The sequence below is a fragment of the Sparus aurata genome, chromosome 12 (genome assembly GCF_900880675.1).
Source record: "Sparus aurata chromosome 12, fSpaAur1.1, whole genome shotgun sequence".
Lineage (NCBI taxonomy): Eukaryota > Metazoa > Chordata > Actinopteri > Spariformes > Sparidae > Sparus > Sparus aurata.
Window position 1 is genome coordinate 3299992 of NC_044198.1, and position 21556 is coordinate 3321547.

General features: G+C 40.7%; 1 protein-coding gene across 2 annotated transcripts in view; it reads right to left on the reverse strand.

Moving 5' to 3' along the window:
- Positions 1–18638, reverse strand: part of mapkap1 (MAPK associated protein 1) — a 30105-nt gene extending 11467 nt beyond the window's left edge. Inside the window, exons 1-8 of one of the 2 annotated variants that reach the window (XM_030435909.1) lie at positions 18453–18638; positions 16179–16672; positions 14170–14259; positions 12561–12709; positions 11710–11882; positions 11435–11611; positions 9842–9951; positions 1451–1558 (exon numbers count right to left, since the gene is read on the reverse strand). In XM_030435909.1, coding sequence (XP_030291769.1) covers positions 1451–1558; positions 9842–9951; positions 11435–11611; positions 11710–11882; positions 12561–12709; positions 14170–14259; positions 16179–16461 — 1090 coding nt within the window. In that variant the 5' untranslated portion in view covers positions 16462–16672; positions 18453–18638. Of the gene's footprint in view, positions 1–1450; positions 1559–9841; positions 9952–11434; positions 11612–11709; positions 11883–12560; positions 12710–14169; positions 14260–16178; positions 16673–18255; positions 18414–18452 lie in introns of those variants that run through there. The other variant, XM_030435910.1, reaches the window with a different exon arrangement.
- Positions 18639–21556: the final 2918 nt, after the last annotated feature.

Sequence of the window (21556 nt, forward strand, 5' to 3'; positions counted from 1 at the left end):
AGTGCAGTCGTGCACACTCCTTACATCCTCTCCATGACCTGCTGATAAGGCAGCAGAGCACATTCAGCAAAAAGGACCGTTATTTCAAGTCTTTCCTCCACACTGCCTTTTTTTTTTTTTACACATTTTAGATTTATAGTCATATCTTATTCTATTCATTCTATCCGTCCCCTTTTAATGTCGCAGTATGGTAGGTCTATCTATGTATGTATTTGTAACTATTGTGTTCTTTTTACCATCCCTGTGTCTGTTTTTTTTTATTGTGTGTTATTGTGAGTTGTGCAATTTGCTACTGCAACAGTAAAATTTCTCTTGTGCTTGCATGTATCCATTCATCTATCCATCAATCCAATCTGTACTGTGAGAACCTTGAAACCACAGTCTGATAAAGGATGGATGATAATACTTTTTTTGTAAAAGAAAAATCAGAGGAGAGTGAAACGTTGCAGAAGAAACGCTAACTCCAAGAAGCTAAACGAGATCAGGACAAGCGACAGCATAAAACAATTATGAACAATGGAGTTGCCTTTCTTGGATGGAAATCTCTGATGTTAGAGAAACGTTTGCAGATTGGCACTGAAGTGTCCTGCCTTCTGCTGGACAGGTAAGAGTAACTTTCAAGATTACAACCAACTGTAATTAATATTTACCTCACTGCTCATGTTGCACAACCTAAATAATATACAATGTATATAAGCAGTACATTAGTTTCACTGAAAAGATATACCGGCATGTATGTTAAATGTTAGTGCATCATAGCCTCTGTTTGTGCCTCTCAGAGAGCTTGTGGTAACGTAGCACTAGCAAGATTTATTTTGATTTATGCCATGTCTTTTGCAGTGATACAACCCATGGAGCAATAACTAAGATATTTAAAACTGGGAGTGTGCCAAACTAATGACTTAGTGTGACAGATAAACTGATGAGACAAGTTGATAAATTCTGTGACTACTTTTCACAGTCTCCATAATTTCTTTGTATGTATTTTTGGGGGGTAATAACGTATAGTTTTATAGACTAAATAACTAAATACTAAATCTTTATCTCATCACTTGAATAGGGAGAAATACTCTACGCTGTTGTGAAAGAGTCCATATTTATAAAATGTGTTTCTTGTCCATGAGGGCCACTGTAGCTTCTGAAGCTTCTCCAATGTAATCAGAAAGGGTGGGATGAACGAGAGTGTGTTGCAATCTAGAACCTCACCACTAGATGCCGCTAAATATGCAATATATTACACACTGGACATTTAAGACTCATTGAAGAAAACTGTGATTTCATGGGTGAATGGACAAAACCATGAAACTAATAAGGTGTGATATACTGTGTAAACAGTTGCACGAACAACTCATGTAGTATAAGAGGTGAAGTGAAGGTGCTGTAGCAGAACCAGCTGTGGAATCATTCATGTGGTGGTAGAATAACCCAACTAAATACTGGGATTACTCACTGTTTTCTCTGACTAGGCAAAACTCCAGGGTGCTCTGTGTCTCCAGTGTCGAGTCCAGGTCTACTGCAATGTTGGGCTCTGTCTGCTTCTCCAGACGATACATGGGCCCTGTTGGAGACAAATGAAGACAGTCAACAACAAACCTTAGCTTCTCGAGTTCAAAGTTTTAGGTAGGTGGTAGGACAGCTCTATTTCTTGGTGAAGCTGCAAAGCCCTTAACACCTGACTGCTTCAGTCTGTCAACCTGTCTGACTTCTTTTTAGTTATGTCAGCATGTTATAATTACTTAGTATACTACTTTTACACTCAAACATTTTAAACATTTAAACTGGGCAGACAGATTAAACACCATGCATTTCCATACTAGCATCAGGAGACAAGCACACATGCATATATTGCAGGGGTCCTCAACATTTTTCAGACCAAGCTCCCTGTAGCTGATAGAGAGATGGAGCAGGGACTATCGTACTATATATATTCTAGGGGTGGTTAATCGGCCCAATTTCCCGATTCGATTCGATTCCGATTATTGAAGTCTCGATTCGATTACAAATCGATTTTCGATTATTAACGATTATCTTTTCGATTTTCAATTATTAACAAATATTGATCTTCCATTTAACATCAGTCAGCTGCTGAATTATTTCACTTTTCTTTTGAGTAACACCTCACAGCACCTTCAATATTGTATAGTGTAACTGTAATATCAAAATTATTATTTTTTAATTTGTTTTAAATGTAGTGTTTCACTGTTAAAAGAAAGCGGCCAAGCTCAGCAGCCGGACTGACGTTAGAAGCATTGTGGGTGACGAGAACCAGGGCGTGTTTCTCTATTCCCCACTCGTCTGCCATTGCTCTGAGAAACTCACACATATTTGCGCTTGTGTGGCTATCATCCATAGCTTTCGTCTGAAGTACGTAGGACATTAGCTTCCATTAACTGCTGACATAATGAGCTGTAACGGTCACATATGAGACTGTAGCTCTGGAAGTCCAGGCATCGCAGTGAGCAGAGTTGAGGGACACTTGCACAGAAAGGTTTGTCTCCTTGTAAAGATTTGGAATCGAAAGTGTGAAAAAGCTCCGGGATGGAATAACATATCTTGGCTCCAGACTGTGGACCATGTAGCGGAAGCCAGTAAGAGGAGGACTCCAGCTTGTATTACTATTTTAAAAAATTATTATTATTTTTTTTTAATTGATTTTTGGAAATTTAATAATCGAATCATAATCGCCGATATTATAATCGCGATTAATCAATAATCGATTTTCACCACCCCTAATATATTCTATAACACTGTGTTGTATATTTGACTTGGACTGTAACCATTGCATGAGAAACCATTGGTAGAATATCATCAATGTCAATGTCTGCTGCTTGTATTTGCTTACTATACAGATGTCAATGCACTTCATATGTGCAGTCGCAAGAAGGTTTGCTGCAACTCTTAACAGTCTCAAGAGCATGGAGGAGACGTTGGGAGACCAGCCTTTAAGCGAGGAGAGCTGGACAGGGCCATAGAAGGGCCATGTGCATGTTTCTATGGCAGCGTATCATTGAGCAAATCTTCATGGTAAGCATTCGGCACTTGGCCATATACCCCCTTCAAGGCGTATAATCTGGATTTTTTTAGCCCAGGGGCCTCATGTATCAATGTTGCGTACGCACGAAAACGTGGCGTACGTCATTTTCCACGCCAACGTTCAGATGTATCAAAAGTGAAATGACCATGGAAATGTGCGGTGCGCCACGCCAGCTTCATGGCTGGCATACGCACGTTTCTACAGCTATTGTTCCTTTGGCGACACTTAGAGGTGATGCTGGGAAACTGTTAATTATGTGAAAACAAATTAGTCCTCAGAGTAATGTGCACATCAGAGACACATTAATGGACAATTAACACACACGTGTTTGCAATCATATGGATGATATAAAAGCATGCGCAAAGTGATGAAAAAATGGCATTAACAAGCCTTAAGACATCGCAAATGGTAATATCAGACGTGAGAGGGTGTTTAGAGAACGAGAAGATCTGTTGGCAAATGACGACAACTGGCTCATGATTCGTTTTAGGTTGCCGAGGCCAATGTTACTGGAGCTGTGCGCAGAGCTGCGGCCGGCCGTAGAACGAAACACAGCCAGGAGCACGGGGTTGTCCGTGCGCAATTCCCATACAATGCTGTTGAACAGGCCAACATTAAAGCGCAATTTGCAGCAAGAGCCGGTTTCCCTAATGTAATCGGAGCTATTGAATGCACACGTTGCTATAAAAGCGCCATCACAGGATGGATTTGCTTTTGTCAACAGGAAACATTTTCATTCAATAAATGTTCAAATAATATGTGATGCGCAAATGCAGCTCACCAACATCGTGGCAAGTTTGCCTGGTTCAACGCATGACTCGTTCATTCTTACCAATAGCATGGTTGGCAACAGGCTGGAGGCTGGCACGGTGCGTGATGGGTGGCTTCTCAGTGACTAAATAATGTATCGGTTTAATAGCGCCCCGAATGTAAACCAGCACAATGCCCATTTGGGCACGTGCATTCAAATATGTGTATTTGTTTTTCCCTGGTGAAAATAGAGTGGCAGAGCTATCTAACAAGCCCTTTATTGTCTCCTTGTGTCCAGTATTTGTGTCAATAAACGCGTGCGTAAAGTTGGAAATGTCACACTGCAGTAGCCACGGCACACTTCTGCAGTCATTAATAAGTGTGATCAGTCTTGTCAATCCTTGTAATGAAGTTGTTTTGTCCTTCTGTTTGTTTCCCACTAACGGTAGCACTTATATATTATTATTATTATTATTATTATTATTATTATTATTATTATTATTATTATTATTACATATTTATTTAAATAAAAGCAATAGTGATTCAATCAAGTGGTGCATGAACAAAGGAAACTAAACCTATTTCACATGTTGTATTCCTCCTTCATTTGACTCCTGTCCCCCCAACCGTTGCAGTCACGCTTCGGCGGTGGGCCGAAATCCTTCGCTTTACCTTCACGTCGGACCATTTTTTATTTTTATTTAAGTGAGTGTGTGCTACTCCGACCCCACAGCGTTCACTGCCTCACACACACACTCCCACTCACATTTCTTTTTTTGGGTGTTTTTTGTATCCCTGACGAGAGGCTACCAAATAATACAGATCTTCGCGTCTCGACTTCATTTAATAGAGTTTCGAGCTCAGACTCGGTGAAGTTGCGCTTCTTCCCTTTACTCATGGTGTGAATCTGATGGTGCAGAGAGGGGAATCCCCGGTGCAGGCCCTATTTAAATTAATTTGCATATTTAAATGGAGGCGTGGACAGAGACAAAGGAAAAGTGCTTGGATCCATGCGTACGCACACTTTGATACATCTGATTTATTTTGTACGTACGACACTTTCTGGATTCTACCGTACGCCATGTTTCAGTAGGAAATCCACGCAAGTCTTAGTACATGAGGCCCCAGGTGATTACTAGAAAATTCTGTGTTTTACAGTCCTTGTTCATATTCCAAAAACATGGAGCTAGGTATATCAATTTCTGGGTGATACATTTCCTGACCAGTTCCCTGGTTTGATTGCTGTGGTATTCCCTCTTTGGATTGTAGTCTATATCCACCAGTCTCAGGGTTGAGTCCAGTGGCTCTCTAGTCACTAGCTGCGTTGGCTGGTTACTGGGATGATCGGAGTTTGGACATTGCTGGAATTCTGGTTGACTCTTTCAGCATTGTCTTGCCATCTGGGCACTCTAGTTTTAGTAGGATGTATTTCCTTAATGAAGGTGAGATTGTAGTGTCCCCAAAACTCCCACTTTGGAAATAAAGCTGGGCAAGTGTTGTTGCTTGGAGGTGCTACGTAGACTGCTTAGGCAAAAACAAAGACATCCTCTTTCTTTACGTGGCCGTTCCAGTGGTAGCTGCTGCTTATCATCAGTGCTTATTGGGTCAAATTCATCTGGATGGAAGGGTCATGGGGTCCCAGGGGTGCCCGACAGACTTCAGATTTGGCGTAGTGGCAGATCCATCCCTCATTTGTTGAGTAGGACCAGGCTCTTTCCTACCTTGGTGCCTTCCTTTGGTGTTGTCTCCTCCTCGGTGTGTCTAATCTTGTGACCAGAGGACATGCACTTATCCATGGCCGGCCTGAAGTTCTTTTGACTACTTTTGACTGAGAACACTGTATGCACAATTATTAGGCAAGTCAGTATTTTGACCAAATCATGAAATCCTGACCTAAACCCTATTGAAAACTTGTGTTCCCTTCTTAAAGAGTCAATATACAAGATACACCTCTCTGAACAGCATCTGGGCGGCTGTGGTTGCTGCTGCACAACAAGTTGATCATCAACAGATCAAGAAACTGACAGACTCCATGAATGGAAGGCTTGTGACTGTTATATAAGGGGGGCTATATTGGTCACTGATTATTTTTTTAAAAGTCAGAAATATTTGTAATTATTTTTTCATTGTTCTCACCTCAACAGATGAAAATAAACAGGTGAGATGGCAAACCTTTCATTTTTCATTTGGTTGCATAATAATTCTTCACACTAATAGTTGCCCAATAATTGTGTACACAGAGATATTCTCCTAAGAAAGCCAAAACCTCTGTTTTCCTTTCTTTAAAACTGTAAAGATTCACTTTACAAGGGTAGCGTTCAAATCAGATTTGGTCCAATCAGAGTTCCTGGATGACAAAAGGCATTGATGCCATTGACTGCCCCTTCTGTTCCTCTGACCTAAAACCAATTGAGCACCTATGGGACATTATGTAATGGTGCATCCAACATTGCCAAATACTGCCACAGACTATCCAGGAGCTTCCTGATGCCCTGATCCAGATCCAGGAATAGGTCCCCCAGGACACCATGCTGACTCATCAGGAGCATCCCCAGACTTTGTTGGGAGTGCAAACAGGCAAGCGGGGGGCCATACAAACTACTGAGTCACATTATGAGTTGCCATGTGATTTCAATTTTTGACTTCGATTTTCAGTGTGATTTTGAATCAAGCCCTCAGTGGGTTGATGATTTTGGTTTCCACTGAACATCGTTTCATCATTTTGTTCCAAACAATTACACAATGTACATCAGGAAATTCATGCACTCCTTTTGTTTGTTCTTTAGTTCTTTCAACATCTCACAGTCCATATTATTTCAAGTAGAGATGAACAAAGGCTTACACAAAATATAAACTGTACAAATATTAGCCACCCACAGTCATTTCCCCTGAGCTTTGGCACCTCATTTACAGTTCAAACACAGCCAGTCATTTGAGGCCCAGATGTCACCACAGCCTGATACTAAGCACAAGCATCATTCAGTGCTCCCTTATCGACTGGCACAGACCACATCTTTTTATATTCTCCTGCAGCCTTTAAGAACATCATATTTCAAAGCCTCCTTTAGTCTGGCACCTGCCTGCTCCTTGTTTCTGCCAGGGCATGATACTATATTGGCACTATATCTTTATGATGAGGCTTTGGAATTTCAGAAGTATGCATGTTATTTTCAAGTGTTTCAAATAACCTTAATTAACCACCTGATTTGGAAGGCATTTCAATGGAGAGAAAGAAGAAAACTACGTGATATGCACTCTACTCTTCAGGAATATTATGTTACTATAAAATCAATGTCAATTCTGAAGATGTTCTTCAAACCTGTTCCACTGACCGAGTGTTTGGTAAATGTGCATTTTTAGCATGGTATTCAATGTTTTCCAGCTGCAGGCAAACATTGAATACCATGCTTTACAAATGGCTAAAACTGATCTTGTAGTGGATTATACTGAGCCTAATGAGCATCAGACAATACAAAGCATTAAGTGGCTGACTTTCATTCCATCACTTGCAGCGCAAAGAGAAAAAAAAGTACGAGCTGTGGGGATGGCGAGTGGACAACTGCTGGAGACTGCAAATGACAGTGGCCTTAATGTACTAGGGGTGTCAACGATTCTCCAAATCCTCGTTTCGATTACATTTTTCGATTATAAGGTCACAGTTCGATTCGATTCTCGATTTTTAATTCCAAATGAAGACAGAGAAGTAGTTTGTGTTACAGGTGTTGGTTTAACAGATAAATCTATGTTTTTGTGGTGCCTGCGGAGATGCCCTGCCATGCTTATTTTGCTGCCAGTGCAAGTTCTGTCAATGGGTCTCCTGTACTGCAGTTGCTATTGGTGTAAGAGTGGCATAATCCCTTTCAGGAATAGGGTGGTGCGTGAGTACGTGCGAACAGTAGCCCTTTTTACACAGCATCTCCGCATTATCTCCGGTGCGGTGGTTCGCCAATTCTCCGCCGATGGTGAGTCACACAGAGCGAAGCATCTCCGCCTTCACGTGTGTAATTCACACAGAAAGCCCTTGACACTTCCCGTCTGATCCACACACTGAGAATCGCGCACACACAGAGGGATGTAGCAGAGCTCCTCTTCCTCTTCAGCTTAATATCAGTATATTTTTTCATATGCAGTCAAACAGAGTTTATGACGGGACAGGGAGGTGAGTATCTTTTGTGTGTGTCACTTTGTTTAGCCTGATTAACAGCTTAGGAGTGATGAGAGGTCAGAGCAGCCAAAAAAAAAGAGAGAGAGAACGCACCGAGCCTGTCCCGTCCAATGCCCTAATCATTTATTTAAAAAAACAAAGCCCAACATGGCCCTAGCCTGAGGTCGGGCCAGTGGTTCCTTAGGGCTCTGGGTTGCAGATCTCTAGTGTGTGTGTGTGTGTGCCACTGTTAGTGTGTTTATCTCAATTGTTCCACTGTTATTTGTGTCTCCTAGCTTAGCCTCCTGGGTATAGCTAGCCAGCTAGCTTTGCTTCAAGCTTCAGAGGCTGAAGACAGCTAAATTATGGGCATGTGATGCGGAGGCAAAGACAATTTTAACAACGGTAATAGGGATGAATGTCGGTCGTTGCCCATCAGGAATGCATATTGATCTGCCTGCTCCCGTTGCTGGTGACAAATGACAGTTTTCTCAGCTGGGTGAAACAATCAAAAGCTGCTGTATGAGCAACAGGGGGAAACATGATGTGATGTAAAGCTGCAGTCTAGAGTTATGAGAAAAAGTGGTAATTTGAAGTACAGCTCCCTCCTTCTTCCTCTCTGCTGCGTTGCAGCTCTGCCTTTAACTAAATTACAATGACGAGTGCCTCATGCAGATCACTGTAGTAACCCGAGTAACAAACAATATTCCTCACATCACGGTAGACGGAGTGACCAGGTAATCATTACACAGTGCAACACCATGTGGCCCTTCTGAAGCATAGTTATTTCTCTAAACTAATTCAACCACTTCAGAGTGTACCAAACATAAACTAACGTTATAACTGCCCGGTAACATGAAAGACACTTTTGCTAACCAGTAGCCATAAAGACAAAGCTAAACACCGGAGTTAGCATACAAGCTAACAAGCTAGATTTACCAACAAGCTACTTAGCTCAACAGCAACATCATAAGGCCATATGCACTATTGCGAGTATTACTGTAACTGCCGCCACCATAGCTTTGTGGTTAAAACATAGAATGAAACATATCAAGCAGGGGTCCTTATTTGTCCCGCAGAAAACCGGCCACCTCTGTGTCGCTCTTGAGTCCTTACAAATCCTGCAGCTCCCTCTCAGACACTCCCCTTATCGCTGATAGTTACAGACTACATCTTCAAGGGGTGAGCTGGTGAGGAACTGCTGCACCACAAATATATTAATATTATCTTTAAGGTGGCTGCATCTCAGGAGGTACAGTGGGACGTCAAGTAATCAGAGAGTCACTGGTTCAAATCCCTGGCTCCCCCTGCCACACGTTGCAGTATCCTTGAGCAAGATAATGCACCCCAAAATTGCTCCTGATGATCAATTGGCACCCTGCATGACAGCCTCTGCCATCAGTGTTTGAATGTGTGTGTAAATGGGTGAGTGTGACAACTGTTGTAAAGCACTTTGAGTGGTCAGTATGCTGGAAAAGCGCCATAGAAATGCAAATCCATTTACCATTTACTCACAGCAACTCCGAAGGGGATGCACAACCTCATATCCAGAAATACATGGTATACCCACCCCTTATAAACAAGTATAACTATAAACACCCATCACAGTATTTCACTGTGGACATCACGGTCATATACCAATCTTATAGACATCGCCAAACCCTAAGAGTTGTCCATTAGAACTAACATGAACTTCAGTCCATAGTGCACAAGAGTGTACCTAAAGCCACACTTACCAAAATGATAGATGAAAGAGAGAGCCAAAGACCCATAAAAACAACTGTCTTGTTGTACTTACTGTTCTTACTTGTTGTATGTACTTACTTGTTTATAAAGAAGACATTACACATGTCTGGTTTGTCTATAGCTAACGTGTGTACATTACAAAGAGTGAGCCATAAAAAGGACATTACCTGAGCCTTTCTGTGAGCCTTTCCTCTTCTTGAGTGCTTTCTGGAGAATTTCCTTCATAGTTACCTTCAAACTGTCCACGGGGATTAGGGAGAAACCATGAGCAGCATTTCTAAAATGGAAAAAAGCAAAGGAGGTTGAGGATGCCTCTACCTGTAGATTGTTCTAAATTATCCAGACAAATAAAAATGTGGTAAACAACAATCCACTGGACCTGGTACAGTGTAACTTCAGATAAGTTCTTCCTAATGCCTTCTTCACATCTGACTGAATAAACATGTGGGCCCACAGTAAAGTAATGGGAGCTCCCTTTTGTGTTGGCACACACTGCCAAGCTGGGAGCGCGATCTGATCCTGAGTGTGTTATGAATATTCAATCTATTTCTGTTTAGCTTTGACTTCAGCAAATCTCTTTGACTGTTCTCTGGAGAGCTTTTGAGTGATCACAGTCACTATACAATTATACTGGTGTAATATGAAAATTAGACATTCAACAGAATGCATGTTACTATACAATGTAGTTGAAAATATTTTTATTTGCCATTTTAAAATTGCCACAAAGTAAGTATATGGGATATTTCATTAGCTGACTTTTGAACCCCTAAACAGGATGCAAGAAAATCTATACACCGGTCAGCTTCAAGGATTTACATGAAGTAACATTGAGCCCTGACTTGGAGATGCCATTTTACATTCACCACCCACCCAAACACAGTTGCAAACCAAGAACACCCCCACACAGCCGAAGCACTCTCTGGGGGCAGTGCCCTTGACATGAAGAGGGTCAATCTCGACCCCTTTCCTCTTTACTGCTTTAAAAAGTAATTGATAAGGCTCCATCTTCAAAAACTTTCTTCCAACTATTACTACAAACATGGACAACTAAAGGTGCTTCAGTCAGGATTTTGGGGCAGATCACCAATTACCAATCAAAAGAATGGTTCTTTACTGTATATAGTGTATAGTTTTTTTTTTTTAACAAAACCACCATGAAAATGTTGATTAAATAAATAATCACATTTATTTAAACATTAAATTAAACATAAAATCTAACAAAGAAATAGGTTTCAAACTAACAGAAACACATGTGTAAACTGTTATTTAACAGAATAAAGAAAAAATAAACTGGATAGAATTTGGGGGAAATTCTGTGTCTCAGTTGTCTGAGTATTAGTATTGAGCGCTTTGTCACTGAATCCACTACTTCATCACTGCTTCTATCTTGCTAGTTTCTGAACATCACTTTGTCTGAAGCCCTTTGATTGATTTGTATGTCCATACACAGTTCACATTCTGATAATAGAAAGAATATACAATGAAAATGTTTGGTAGCTACAACACATTTTCATTAATATGTGCCAGTCACAGCGATAAAGCTTGCCAGTATAAGATTATTAGACCACTAAGCCTGTGAAATATTGTTTTAGCCCTGATATAACTATTTTCAAACCTAGTACATACAGTATACAGTAACAGTATACAGTAACACAGTGTACATAACAGTGCAGATGGTATGTCACTACATGCCTGGGAAAATGATGATATAAACAATATTTACATCTTCCCCCCACACTGATGAATATGAGCCTACTTACATTCTGACAAACAGCGACTGTCTGGAAGCAAGGCCAGGTGAAGAGTATTTCTCCACCAGCGCCAGAGTGCTGAAACCAAACTTATGGATTGGCTCATTGGAGTCCAGTGGGGGAAAGTCTGTGTCAACCTCGCCATCATCCTCAGCAATGTGGAGGCAGTAGGCGTTCACATTCTCACTGTGGTGAGATGTGACAGACAAGTGAGGAGAGAGAAGAGTTTATTACATGGAAATTGGCATTCAGTGAAACTGGTGTTGAAAGATGTTTGTACTCACTTGAGTTTAGGTTCCCTTCCCTCACTTGTGTACTGCCAACAAATGAGCCCAATGAGGTCGTGGACACGGGCATTGGCAATTGTCACTACTGTCATTGGATGTACTTTCTCCTGAGCCATCTGCATTGAGAGGTAGACGTCTATCTTTTTTGTAGCTGTTGTGCCAATGTGGCCCTAAAAGGTGAAGAGATAGTGAGTACCTCTTGCACAGAAAAATGATAACTACAGAGAGAATAAAGGGATAGAAAGCGACAGTTTAAGCATGGCATGTCATTCATGTGAATGATACTTGACACACACCACCCATCCAAACACTGTTGTGGACTTAGTACACCGCCATGGCAATAACACATCCCAGTGGCGGTGCCCCCCAGTAGGACAATGAGCATGGACAGCACGAGGAACACAATAAAGAGGCCAAGAGCCTTGATCAGGCCTCCAAATTGCCCAGACTCCAATCCAATCAAACATCTGTAGAATGTGATGGAACAAGTCCAATCCATCGTGGCCCCAACTCCCAACACACAGGACCCAAAGGATCCACTACAAACATCCCGGGGCCACCACAATTGGGCTACTGGTGTTAATGTGTGCCTTCAATTAATGACAATTGATGATTATTTTTGTAAACAAAAAAAATTGTTACTAAAGTACTGAGATCTGCACACATCTTTCTTTAGGGTTTCCTGCACATACATGAGTTCAGTATCAATATGAGGGGGAGAAGGCTGCTCGTTACGGGTTGCTGCAGTCACAAAGGATTGCGACTTATTTCAATCCATTAGTTTGAAATTACTTACTAAAAAAATACTTGATGATAAATGAACAAGAACAGAATGCGGAATAATTCACCTTGCCATCAAATTTGGAGTATTCATTGAAGGGGTTGTTGAGCTGCTGGGGACACTGCTCCAGTCGCAATGAAAGGGTGGACTTGGTACCTGTTGTCCGCGGCCTGTCTTTAAAGTCCCGTTTTTCAAACAGGGACCCCAGATCCTCCACTGGATGCAGAACAACATGCAAAGAATACTGGGTTAATTTTAGGTTAAATGAACACCGCAATTATTTTTACTTTCTGTTATCCAGCGCAGCTTCAGTTGTTAACACAGTTGCCACACTTCCATAGACTCCTGTTGGAAAAGGAACATGTGGAAGTGAAGCGAGTCACAGGGCAGCAAATAATTCCAAACATTGAATAGTTCCAGCACTAAACCCCATTCATTGTCCTGTAAGGTACAATTAAGCTACCTCAAAATTGTAAGTACAGAAATGAAGTAAATGTTGAGGTACTTCTCACTATGGGAACACCTCCTTTACATCCTAAATTTAACAGAACAGAAATCATTGGGATTTTGGATTAAACAAGTTTTATTCACTGTACCAAATTCAGGAAAAATGTAAGGTTTTTACTAGGGCTGACCTCCAATAGTCGACAATTCGACTATTCAATTTGGAGAGGTCTGATTCGAAATAAAAAATATAATATATATCAAAATATGTGCTGGGAACCTATTTCTAATGTTGCTGAAGTTTGGTGCTGTTCTGAGCATTATTTGTGGCTTTTTGATGGCGGTTTTATATTTGGACCCATTTACTGCAATGTATGGTTGTCGTGCGGTCGTTTCTGAGGATGCTGAAAATACGTTAGCTAGCGGTCTGCAAACTTTATCTCTCGAGAGGGAGTCTTACACAGTTTCACAGTGTGTTACACAATATCATTTGAAACGGGTTAGGCTTGTTAACTTTACAGAAAAGTTCCCCGCTCCGTGCATCCGGATTATCCGTTCACACTGGGACGGCTCACCAATAATGCGGCCATGATACTACCTCCAAAGGCGGATCAGCGCCGGAGCTAAATTTCCCCCTCTCCGCATCTGAAACTTTCACACAAGGAGGGTGCGGAGAATTGGCGCAGGATCCCCGCATGCAAACAGCAGTGTGAAAGAGGCTATTGACTAGATGGCAGTTTTCTTTAAGTGAATTAACAGCAAGTGTAGGTTATATGATTCCCATCAGATGATTAAAAACATTAACACATTTTAACAAATAAAAAGTATTTTAAAACTGTTTTTGGGCTACAGCGCTGTCTGTAACTACTGTTGTTTGAAACTATTAAGAGCATCATGAACAATGTGACAGTTTGGCAGCAAGAAAAAAGTCTTACAACTCTGATATCAAACAACGCTGTTGCTGCTGCTATCATTATGCAACACATTTTATTTCACAAGTCTTTACATTTCACATCTTTTTGTGGCTTTAAGATTTTTCACTCAATATTTTATCAAATATAACAAAGTCATTTGAGCATTCAGAATCCTCAGGAGCTTTTTTACTCAGATTAAAGCTAAAAAAAATCACTACAAGAAGAAAAACTAAAAGGCTTTAACAATTAAGTAACAAGTAAAACTCTGCTATTTTCATTTACTTAAATGTGCATTTTAAAAACAGCAACAAACGCTACCTGATTGGGAGGATGTCCTCTCTTTCCACTGAATGTTTTTACACTTGATTTGGTTCTGTCGTTCTTTCCTTAACCTCTCAAGTCTTTGGGCTGAAAGAAAAGAACATCTTTTAAATCATGTCACATGCATACAAAGTGTTGAAAGAGAAAATGAATCATCACAAAAACCATACCATGGAAATACCAGTACACTGTACACTTCTGTTTAAATGTACAGAAATTTCACTGGGCCAGTGTGAGTAATATGAGAAGAAAAGGACACTCATTTTCAGACTAAGTGACTCTCTGCCATGTGATTATTCAATTCAGTTCACAATACTTTATTTGTCCCCAGGGGGCAATTAAAGGCATTATTTGATGGATATGACCCACCCCTATATATAGAGTGACATACACAACATTTGTACAGTATACACACAAAGAACAACATCAAATAAAAATTGTATACTTTGTGAAAATGTTTTTCGTTCATCCCTCTTATCTTACCAGCAGCCCCAGGTTTCTCGCGGCTATCTTGTTGGACTCCTGATGAGACAGCCACCACATGTCAGTGCTCAATCTCAAGTCTGAAACGCTCATAGGATTTCAGCCCTCTACCCAAAAACCCAGAACCATGACCAGCACTCCACCAAACTGACTACAAATGTCAAGAGAGTCAAAAGGAAACATGATGTCTACCTTTGGACTCCCTCTTTCACCAAAACCACATTTACCTTCCAAATGAAACACCTAAATGTAGCTTTTCATTTGATTCAAGCTCACTGAACACAATTTTTTACAACATGTCATATTACACACCCACATCCCAACTTAAATTACAGTACACTCATTTGATGATTTGATGTTGATTAAGACACCAAACCTGGCAAATTCAGGGGCTTACACAAGAACACCAGGTGACGAGCCTAAATTCTGACATTCTTGAAAAAAGGAAAGATCTACTTGCTGCATATTATAAAAAATTATTTGTCAATGGAACATATTCACACGACAGCCATTTCCCTCTGAAAAAAAGCTCAGTGTGGGAAGCTCAAATGTCGCACTGCAGTGTTTCAGGTTGTCCTATAAACTAGGAAATCTAGCAAATTGTCATCATTTCAACGCTTCCCTATTGAACACCAACACAGATAAAGACAATGGATAGTCTAAATCTGGAAGACCATTGGGCCATATTTCAAAGTAAAACACATATTTGATAACCCACTGACCAACTTTGGACAACCAGTAACGTGAGCATTCAACTACTTCATAGGTAACATTTCCTTTTCATAATGCTTACAAAAGAAGAAAAGCATTTAATACTAAAATATCAACTCACAACTTGGGCACATTTGTTTAAGCTTTGATGCAATATACACTGGATATAATCAAGTTTGTTATCTAATGTAACTTTATGCAACAAAGCAGACATGTCTCACCAGCCTATTCGTGTCACACAAAATACTCAAGTTGCAGTGTTAACACACACTTTTGGACCGGATGTGATTTGCATTAACTTTACACAGAAGTACGTGTTCTAGTGAGCAAAATGTCACATACTGGTAACATTACTGACTGAACCATAACATTTCTGAGGTCAGGTGAAGAGACAGCATAACCGTTTGCTATGTAAATATTTTTGTGGTCAACTTTACATCCACTTGTAAAGAACGTATATCATGGCAGTCTTGACTTCCAATGATTGGACGATAGACTGAGATGCATAGGATTGTGGTGGATCTGATCATTTGGAACCAATTCTTGATTCCCATCCTTAGTGCTACTCACCTCGTAGCAACTGTAAATGATCACAGTGAACTGCAATCTATCCCCATGCTTTCCAGTTATGCGGCAATAATGTTCCTTAGCACACAATTTGACTTTAGCATCACTTGATCACTGGCCCAGATTAGACACACAAGCCCCCTCAAAAACAACAGCAGAACAGGCTTTCTGACTAGCAACAATGACAGGTGTGCCTGATAGAAAGCCTGCTCTGCTAACCAGCCAGAGCCTGGAGATGCGCCTACCTGTGTTAGAGCGCCGACGGATGCCGAAGTCCCAGCTGGAGGTGATGTCCATTGACTGGGAAAGGTCACAGGCATGATTGTCCGTGAGACTGCTGCCCCCCTCACTCAGGGAGCCCGACCCTGTTGACCCACAGCTGCTGCCGGGCACCAGAGTCAGCTGGCACTTCTCTAGATCCACATCCTGGTCTATTAGTACCATCTCACACATTCCTGTGTCATCGCTGGTCACATGAGACTGTCTGATATGGGCCAGAATAATGGCTGGATTGTCCAAGAAAGCCATTTCCTCTGCTTTATTAAATGTGGCTTATAGCTTGGATATTTAGTCTTTGTATCACTCTCTTGCATGTATGCCAGACAATCGCTTTCACTTCCTTTCAATCTCTCTCTGAGAGTGTTAAGATAGTCACTGATGACAAGTGGAGAGCACTCATCTTTTCCATCTTCTATTCTTGCTTATTCTCTCTGACCCACGGCAGGGAAGGTGCCAGTACCTGTTCAAAGTGAGATAACAGTTATTTTATGATGTGGGCTGAAAATGGTGGGTTAAGCTTGAGCGCTAGAACCAAATGTATTTTTTTTTAATTTAACATTTATGATACTAAATGGTTTAAAGCCTAGTTACTCATGATGAGGCATAACTTAACTTAACATAACTTTGATGTCTAAGGAAGGAGCGATTCTGTAGCTTCAAGTGCAGCACTATGAAATGCCCTCAAAAATGTGCACTGTTGTCCTCATATGTTAAAACTATGATGCTGCCCTGTCTCTATTCGAGCAGCACCTAGGGTACACTAAAAACTGGATCACAGCATAATTTCAGTCAAAAATCAAGCCAAGGAATAAATGTAATTTGGTGGTCAGTGGCATATTCAAATATCAAAAGCATACAGTTAAGATACTTAAAGACTTCAATTTCGCATTTGAATGTATTTCCGTTTTTTTACCCCATTACAAATGACAACAGCTTAACAGTTAAGTAGAAAGTTCAATCTTTGAAAAAAAACATCCATGAATTTCAGAATATTGAAGTATTTGGTATGTCCCCCTTTCGCTTTAATGACAAGGTGTATTTGAGTTGACGTAAGTTTCTCTGTAGGCTTCACAGATTTTTAATTTGCCAAATGTGGGTAACACAGCCCTTACAGCTCTTTATGAACAGCAGTGAGTAAATCCAGACACTTCAAAAGTTATCTGCCATTCAACAAGTTACAACATTTGTTAGATATAATATTTAATAAATTATTATTGCTATTACTAATATCATTATTATTGCTGTTATTAGCAGTAGAAGTACTAGGAGTGTTTTTATACTACTGGATAGCATCACTTGTCAGGAGCCACCCAATAGTGAAAACAGTGATGTGATTTTTCGGTAAAACACGTTTTGTCACTGACTCCCCACTAGGATGTTCTTTTGACACTTGTATTGACCCGTAAACAGATTGCCTTTTACAAAACACTGGTTTGACTGGCCTTAGTATTTACACTGTGAACACAACGCTGTTGTTAATTTCAACACGGAGATGAAATCTATTAGCAAGGGCAAAACAATCCTATCCAACGGCTGCATATTAGCATGACTGAGATACCAAAGTTAGCATGTTAAAAGTATCATGCTGTGACACACAGTTGCGCTAGGACTTCATCTAACGTTAGCAGACAAACACCAGATACACAGTAACACATCTTTACAATCCTATCTCATATTTCCCACTGTGTTGGGGATTTTCGTAAATTTGTTAAGAGTCGGTTCCTGCAAAGTGCTTCTCCGACTGATGCTAACTGCAGCTAATGCTGAGCTGTACTAACGCCAGGTAGTCGAGTTTGCTGTACTTGAAACGAATCATTATATGTGGACAGTTCCAACATTAGCTTATCTTACACAAGAGGTGGTACTTCTTTACGTGGTAATATTCTTAAATACCCACACCGACCAGTCTGTTTAACTAGGGATGACTCCTAGTAGCTTTGGCGTTAGCTAGCTGATGTAGCTATTGTGTTCCCTAGCGTAGCTCGCCATCCTAAACTAACTTGCTAACTTACCCACTACCCGCTAAACCAGCGTTCACCTCACCTCTCCTAAATGTAGCAACAAGGTATGAAGCTGGCATTCAGACTTTAAATGCATTTAGTCACGAATGTCAGTGCAAGTAGCATAGCTTATATCTACTTAGTCGAAAGCCTGTACGGCTAACATCACTGACGCTTTCATAGTGTAACGTTAGCTGGCTCTGGTTAGCTTCACACTGTCAGTTCATAACGGCGTCCCACCTTTAGAAGTCACATTCGATGAGAAAAATAAATGTCCTCATTGTCCCATTTTATCCACACATATTCCCAGTGGTGACAGTTACTATTTTCATGAGGAATAACGCACCATGACAACATCATAACATAACTGCAAGTCAATACAATCTACTGTGCTCAGTCTAGCTGTAGCAGCCCAGTTTCACTTCCGGTTCCATTTCTTCAGAATAAAAGTCAAGTTAGTTTTCGAACAAATAGAAAGTTAATTCAACATTATTGGCAATATTTTTTGCTGATGTCTGTTCTCCATAAAAATATCTGTATTAATCAGAGAAACGCTTGACTATAAGTAGGTAGGTCCATGATAATATTTTAAGGGGCATAGCACGAACATGAGCTGTGGAGCTGTATTGACCAATAGGTTTCTCATAGCATCGTATAAGTAGCCTACTTGCTAATCACTGATCAGTGCAAGGTTAAGTTAATAAAGCACTGTAATACATGATCAGCAACCTATCATTATAATCATACATACGAGCAGGTCCGTAGCTGGGATTTTAGAAACTAGTGCAGTGCCCCTAAGAAAAATTTATTCCTATAGAAAAGTGGGAGGTTAAACAGCTTTTTCATGGATGGCCAAATGAGGCTGTGTTTGAAGGTGGGACGTCAGGGATATTTAGGTTTGTTGTGAGATCCGATATTCCAGGGTATAATTGGCCGTTTTTGACTATTCTTGATTTTGCCATTATATTTCCCCTTAAAAACTATTTACTTGGTGTCATTATTTTTTTTAGCACAACCTCACATGTGTGACTGTACAGTTTTTTTTTTATTTTGACATACTGTATTAACACAATAGACCTAAAATCACAAAAAAAAAAACATAAAATCCGAGTAGAAAAAGTTAGATTTTTTTACTGTGAAAACCACAAATATGTTTAACAAACAATTTTTATTACTTATAATGCAAATATAAATTGTTGTTTGCTAAATATGTGCATACATTTTAAAAATTTAAAAAGTTACATGTAACTATTTACATTTAAATGCAGGCAATGCTCATTCAGCAGTCTCCTAATTGTTTTGACTCATTAACCCTCTGAGGTCGATTGACGCGCCGGCGCGTCAAAATCACGTGACTAATTTCAGATGACGTAGCAGCGAGACGGAGCCTCTGTGAGTCTCCGTTCCGACTCTATGTGTTAGAGCAACCTTCAAACTATATGCCAGTTTTTAAATCGTGTTGATAGGCCAAGTAAAACCCGAGTTACGATGTATTATGTACGCCACACTTTTTCGCTAACGTTGCTGTCACGTTTGCTGCGCGTTTGGTGCAGGAAGAGACGGAAAAGAGATCGGGCTTTCCTCACGGACGTGTCCGCAAGCAGGAAGTGCAAGCTAAAAAAACATGTTCCTATTGGTGGAAAAAGGCACCACACCAGCCAATCACAAAATTACATGGCAAATCACGTGATTTGGTTGCTGAGGGTGGGGGGGGAAGATTTGGAAGGGATGGGGCGGAAAAGTGAAAGCAGCAGTGCCGGTCAGAGAGGCAGCGACAGAGATCGCGAGTTTTGAGAGTTGGGAGATTTGTGACATTTAGCGTGTTTGGAGTGCATAGTTAGTGTGTTATGTTGTGTGTTTAGTGTGTAGTGGAGTCGTTTTTGTGTTTAATGAGTCAAAACAACAAGGAGAGTGCCGAATGTGGAGCAGGCAGTGCAGCTTTTCATTGAGCTGGAGGAGCTCAGGCAGACCTGAGCCTGGGGCGTTGCCTGCATTTAAATGTAAATAGTTACATATAACTTTGTAAATTTCAAAAACTTATGCACAGATTTAGCAAACAACAATTTATATTTGCATTATAAGTAATAAAAATGGTTCGTTGAGCATATTTGTGGTTTTCACAGTAAAAAAACTAACTTTTTCCTACTCGGATTTTATGTTTTTTTGTGAATTTAGGTCCATTGTGTTAATACAGTATGTCAAAATGAAAAAATAACTGTACAGTCACACATGTGAGGTTGTGGTGAAAATAATGACACCAAACAAGGCAAGGTAAATTGTTTTTAAGGTGAAATATAATGGTAAAATCAAAAATGGTCAAAAACGGCCAATTATACCCCAGACCCCAGAGGGTTAAACAAAAAACCGACTCCACTACACACTAAACACACTACACCAAACACTACATAACACTCTAACTATACTCTCCAAACACGCTAAATGTCACAAATCTCTCAACTCTCAGTATTGCTTACTATACACCGACCGTCGTTGCCTGTCATTCATCTGCCTCCGTCCCTCCCACAACTTCCTGTTCCTCAACAACCAAACTTGCTGCTTGGACACTTTAGTGACAAAAGCCCGTTTTTACCATTTCTCCCTGCACCAGACACAAAGCAAACGTGACGGCAATGTTCGCAAAAAAGTCCGGTTTTGGACGTGCCGGTGGGTCCGGTCCGTCGCCTCGATCGGTGGTGGGCCGTGTAGCTGGGCTAGCGGCTAGCAGCTAGCTAGACACGAAAATCCACAGATCTGATTCCACTTCTATTCCTCCTCAGACCCGAACAGACTCGGTCCAGACTCTTTTAGTCTCATTAATCCACAACAGTCAGTTTAGATGCAACGAACAGAACGGGACCGAAGTGCCGGCAAAATCCCAGTCCAGCTCACGCCGCTGCAGGTATAAATCTGCTTGTTTCTTAAGGTGGGGGGTCGCGTTGGGCTCTGCAGTCATTGGCTCTGGTGCGCACGTGACTGTGGTGGCTCCGGTGGACAATGCTCGTGGAATTTGTAAAGCATTTATGAAATAATTTATTAACGGTATCATTGCAGTCCAAACAAATGCGAAGTCGCACACCCTTGAACCATACAGCAGCCATATTGAAACTCTCAGGTCAGTCTGATCCTGATTCGCAGAGATATTTGAGGCACACACACACACACACACACAGACAGACAGAGATCCCTTGCTTTTATAGAGAGATACTGAGGTCATGCCCCCAACCCCCACCCATCTAACCATCAAGACATTTTTTAAGATTATAGTATAAATCTGTGCATTGCTCTGCATTTTGGAAATAATATCAGTGACTGCAAATACATGAACATTTTAATCTAATTCATAC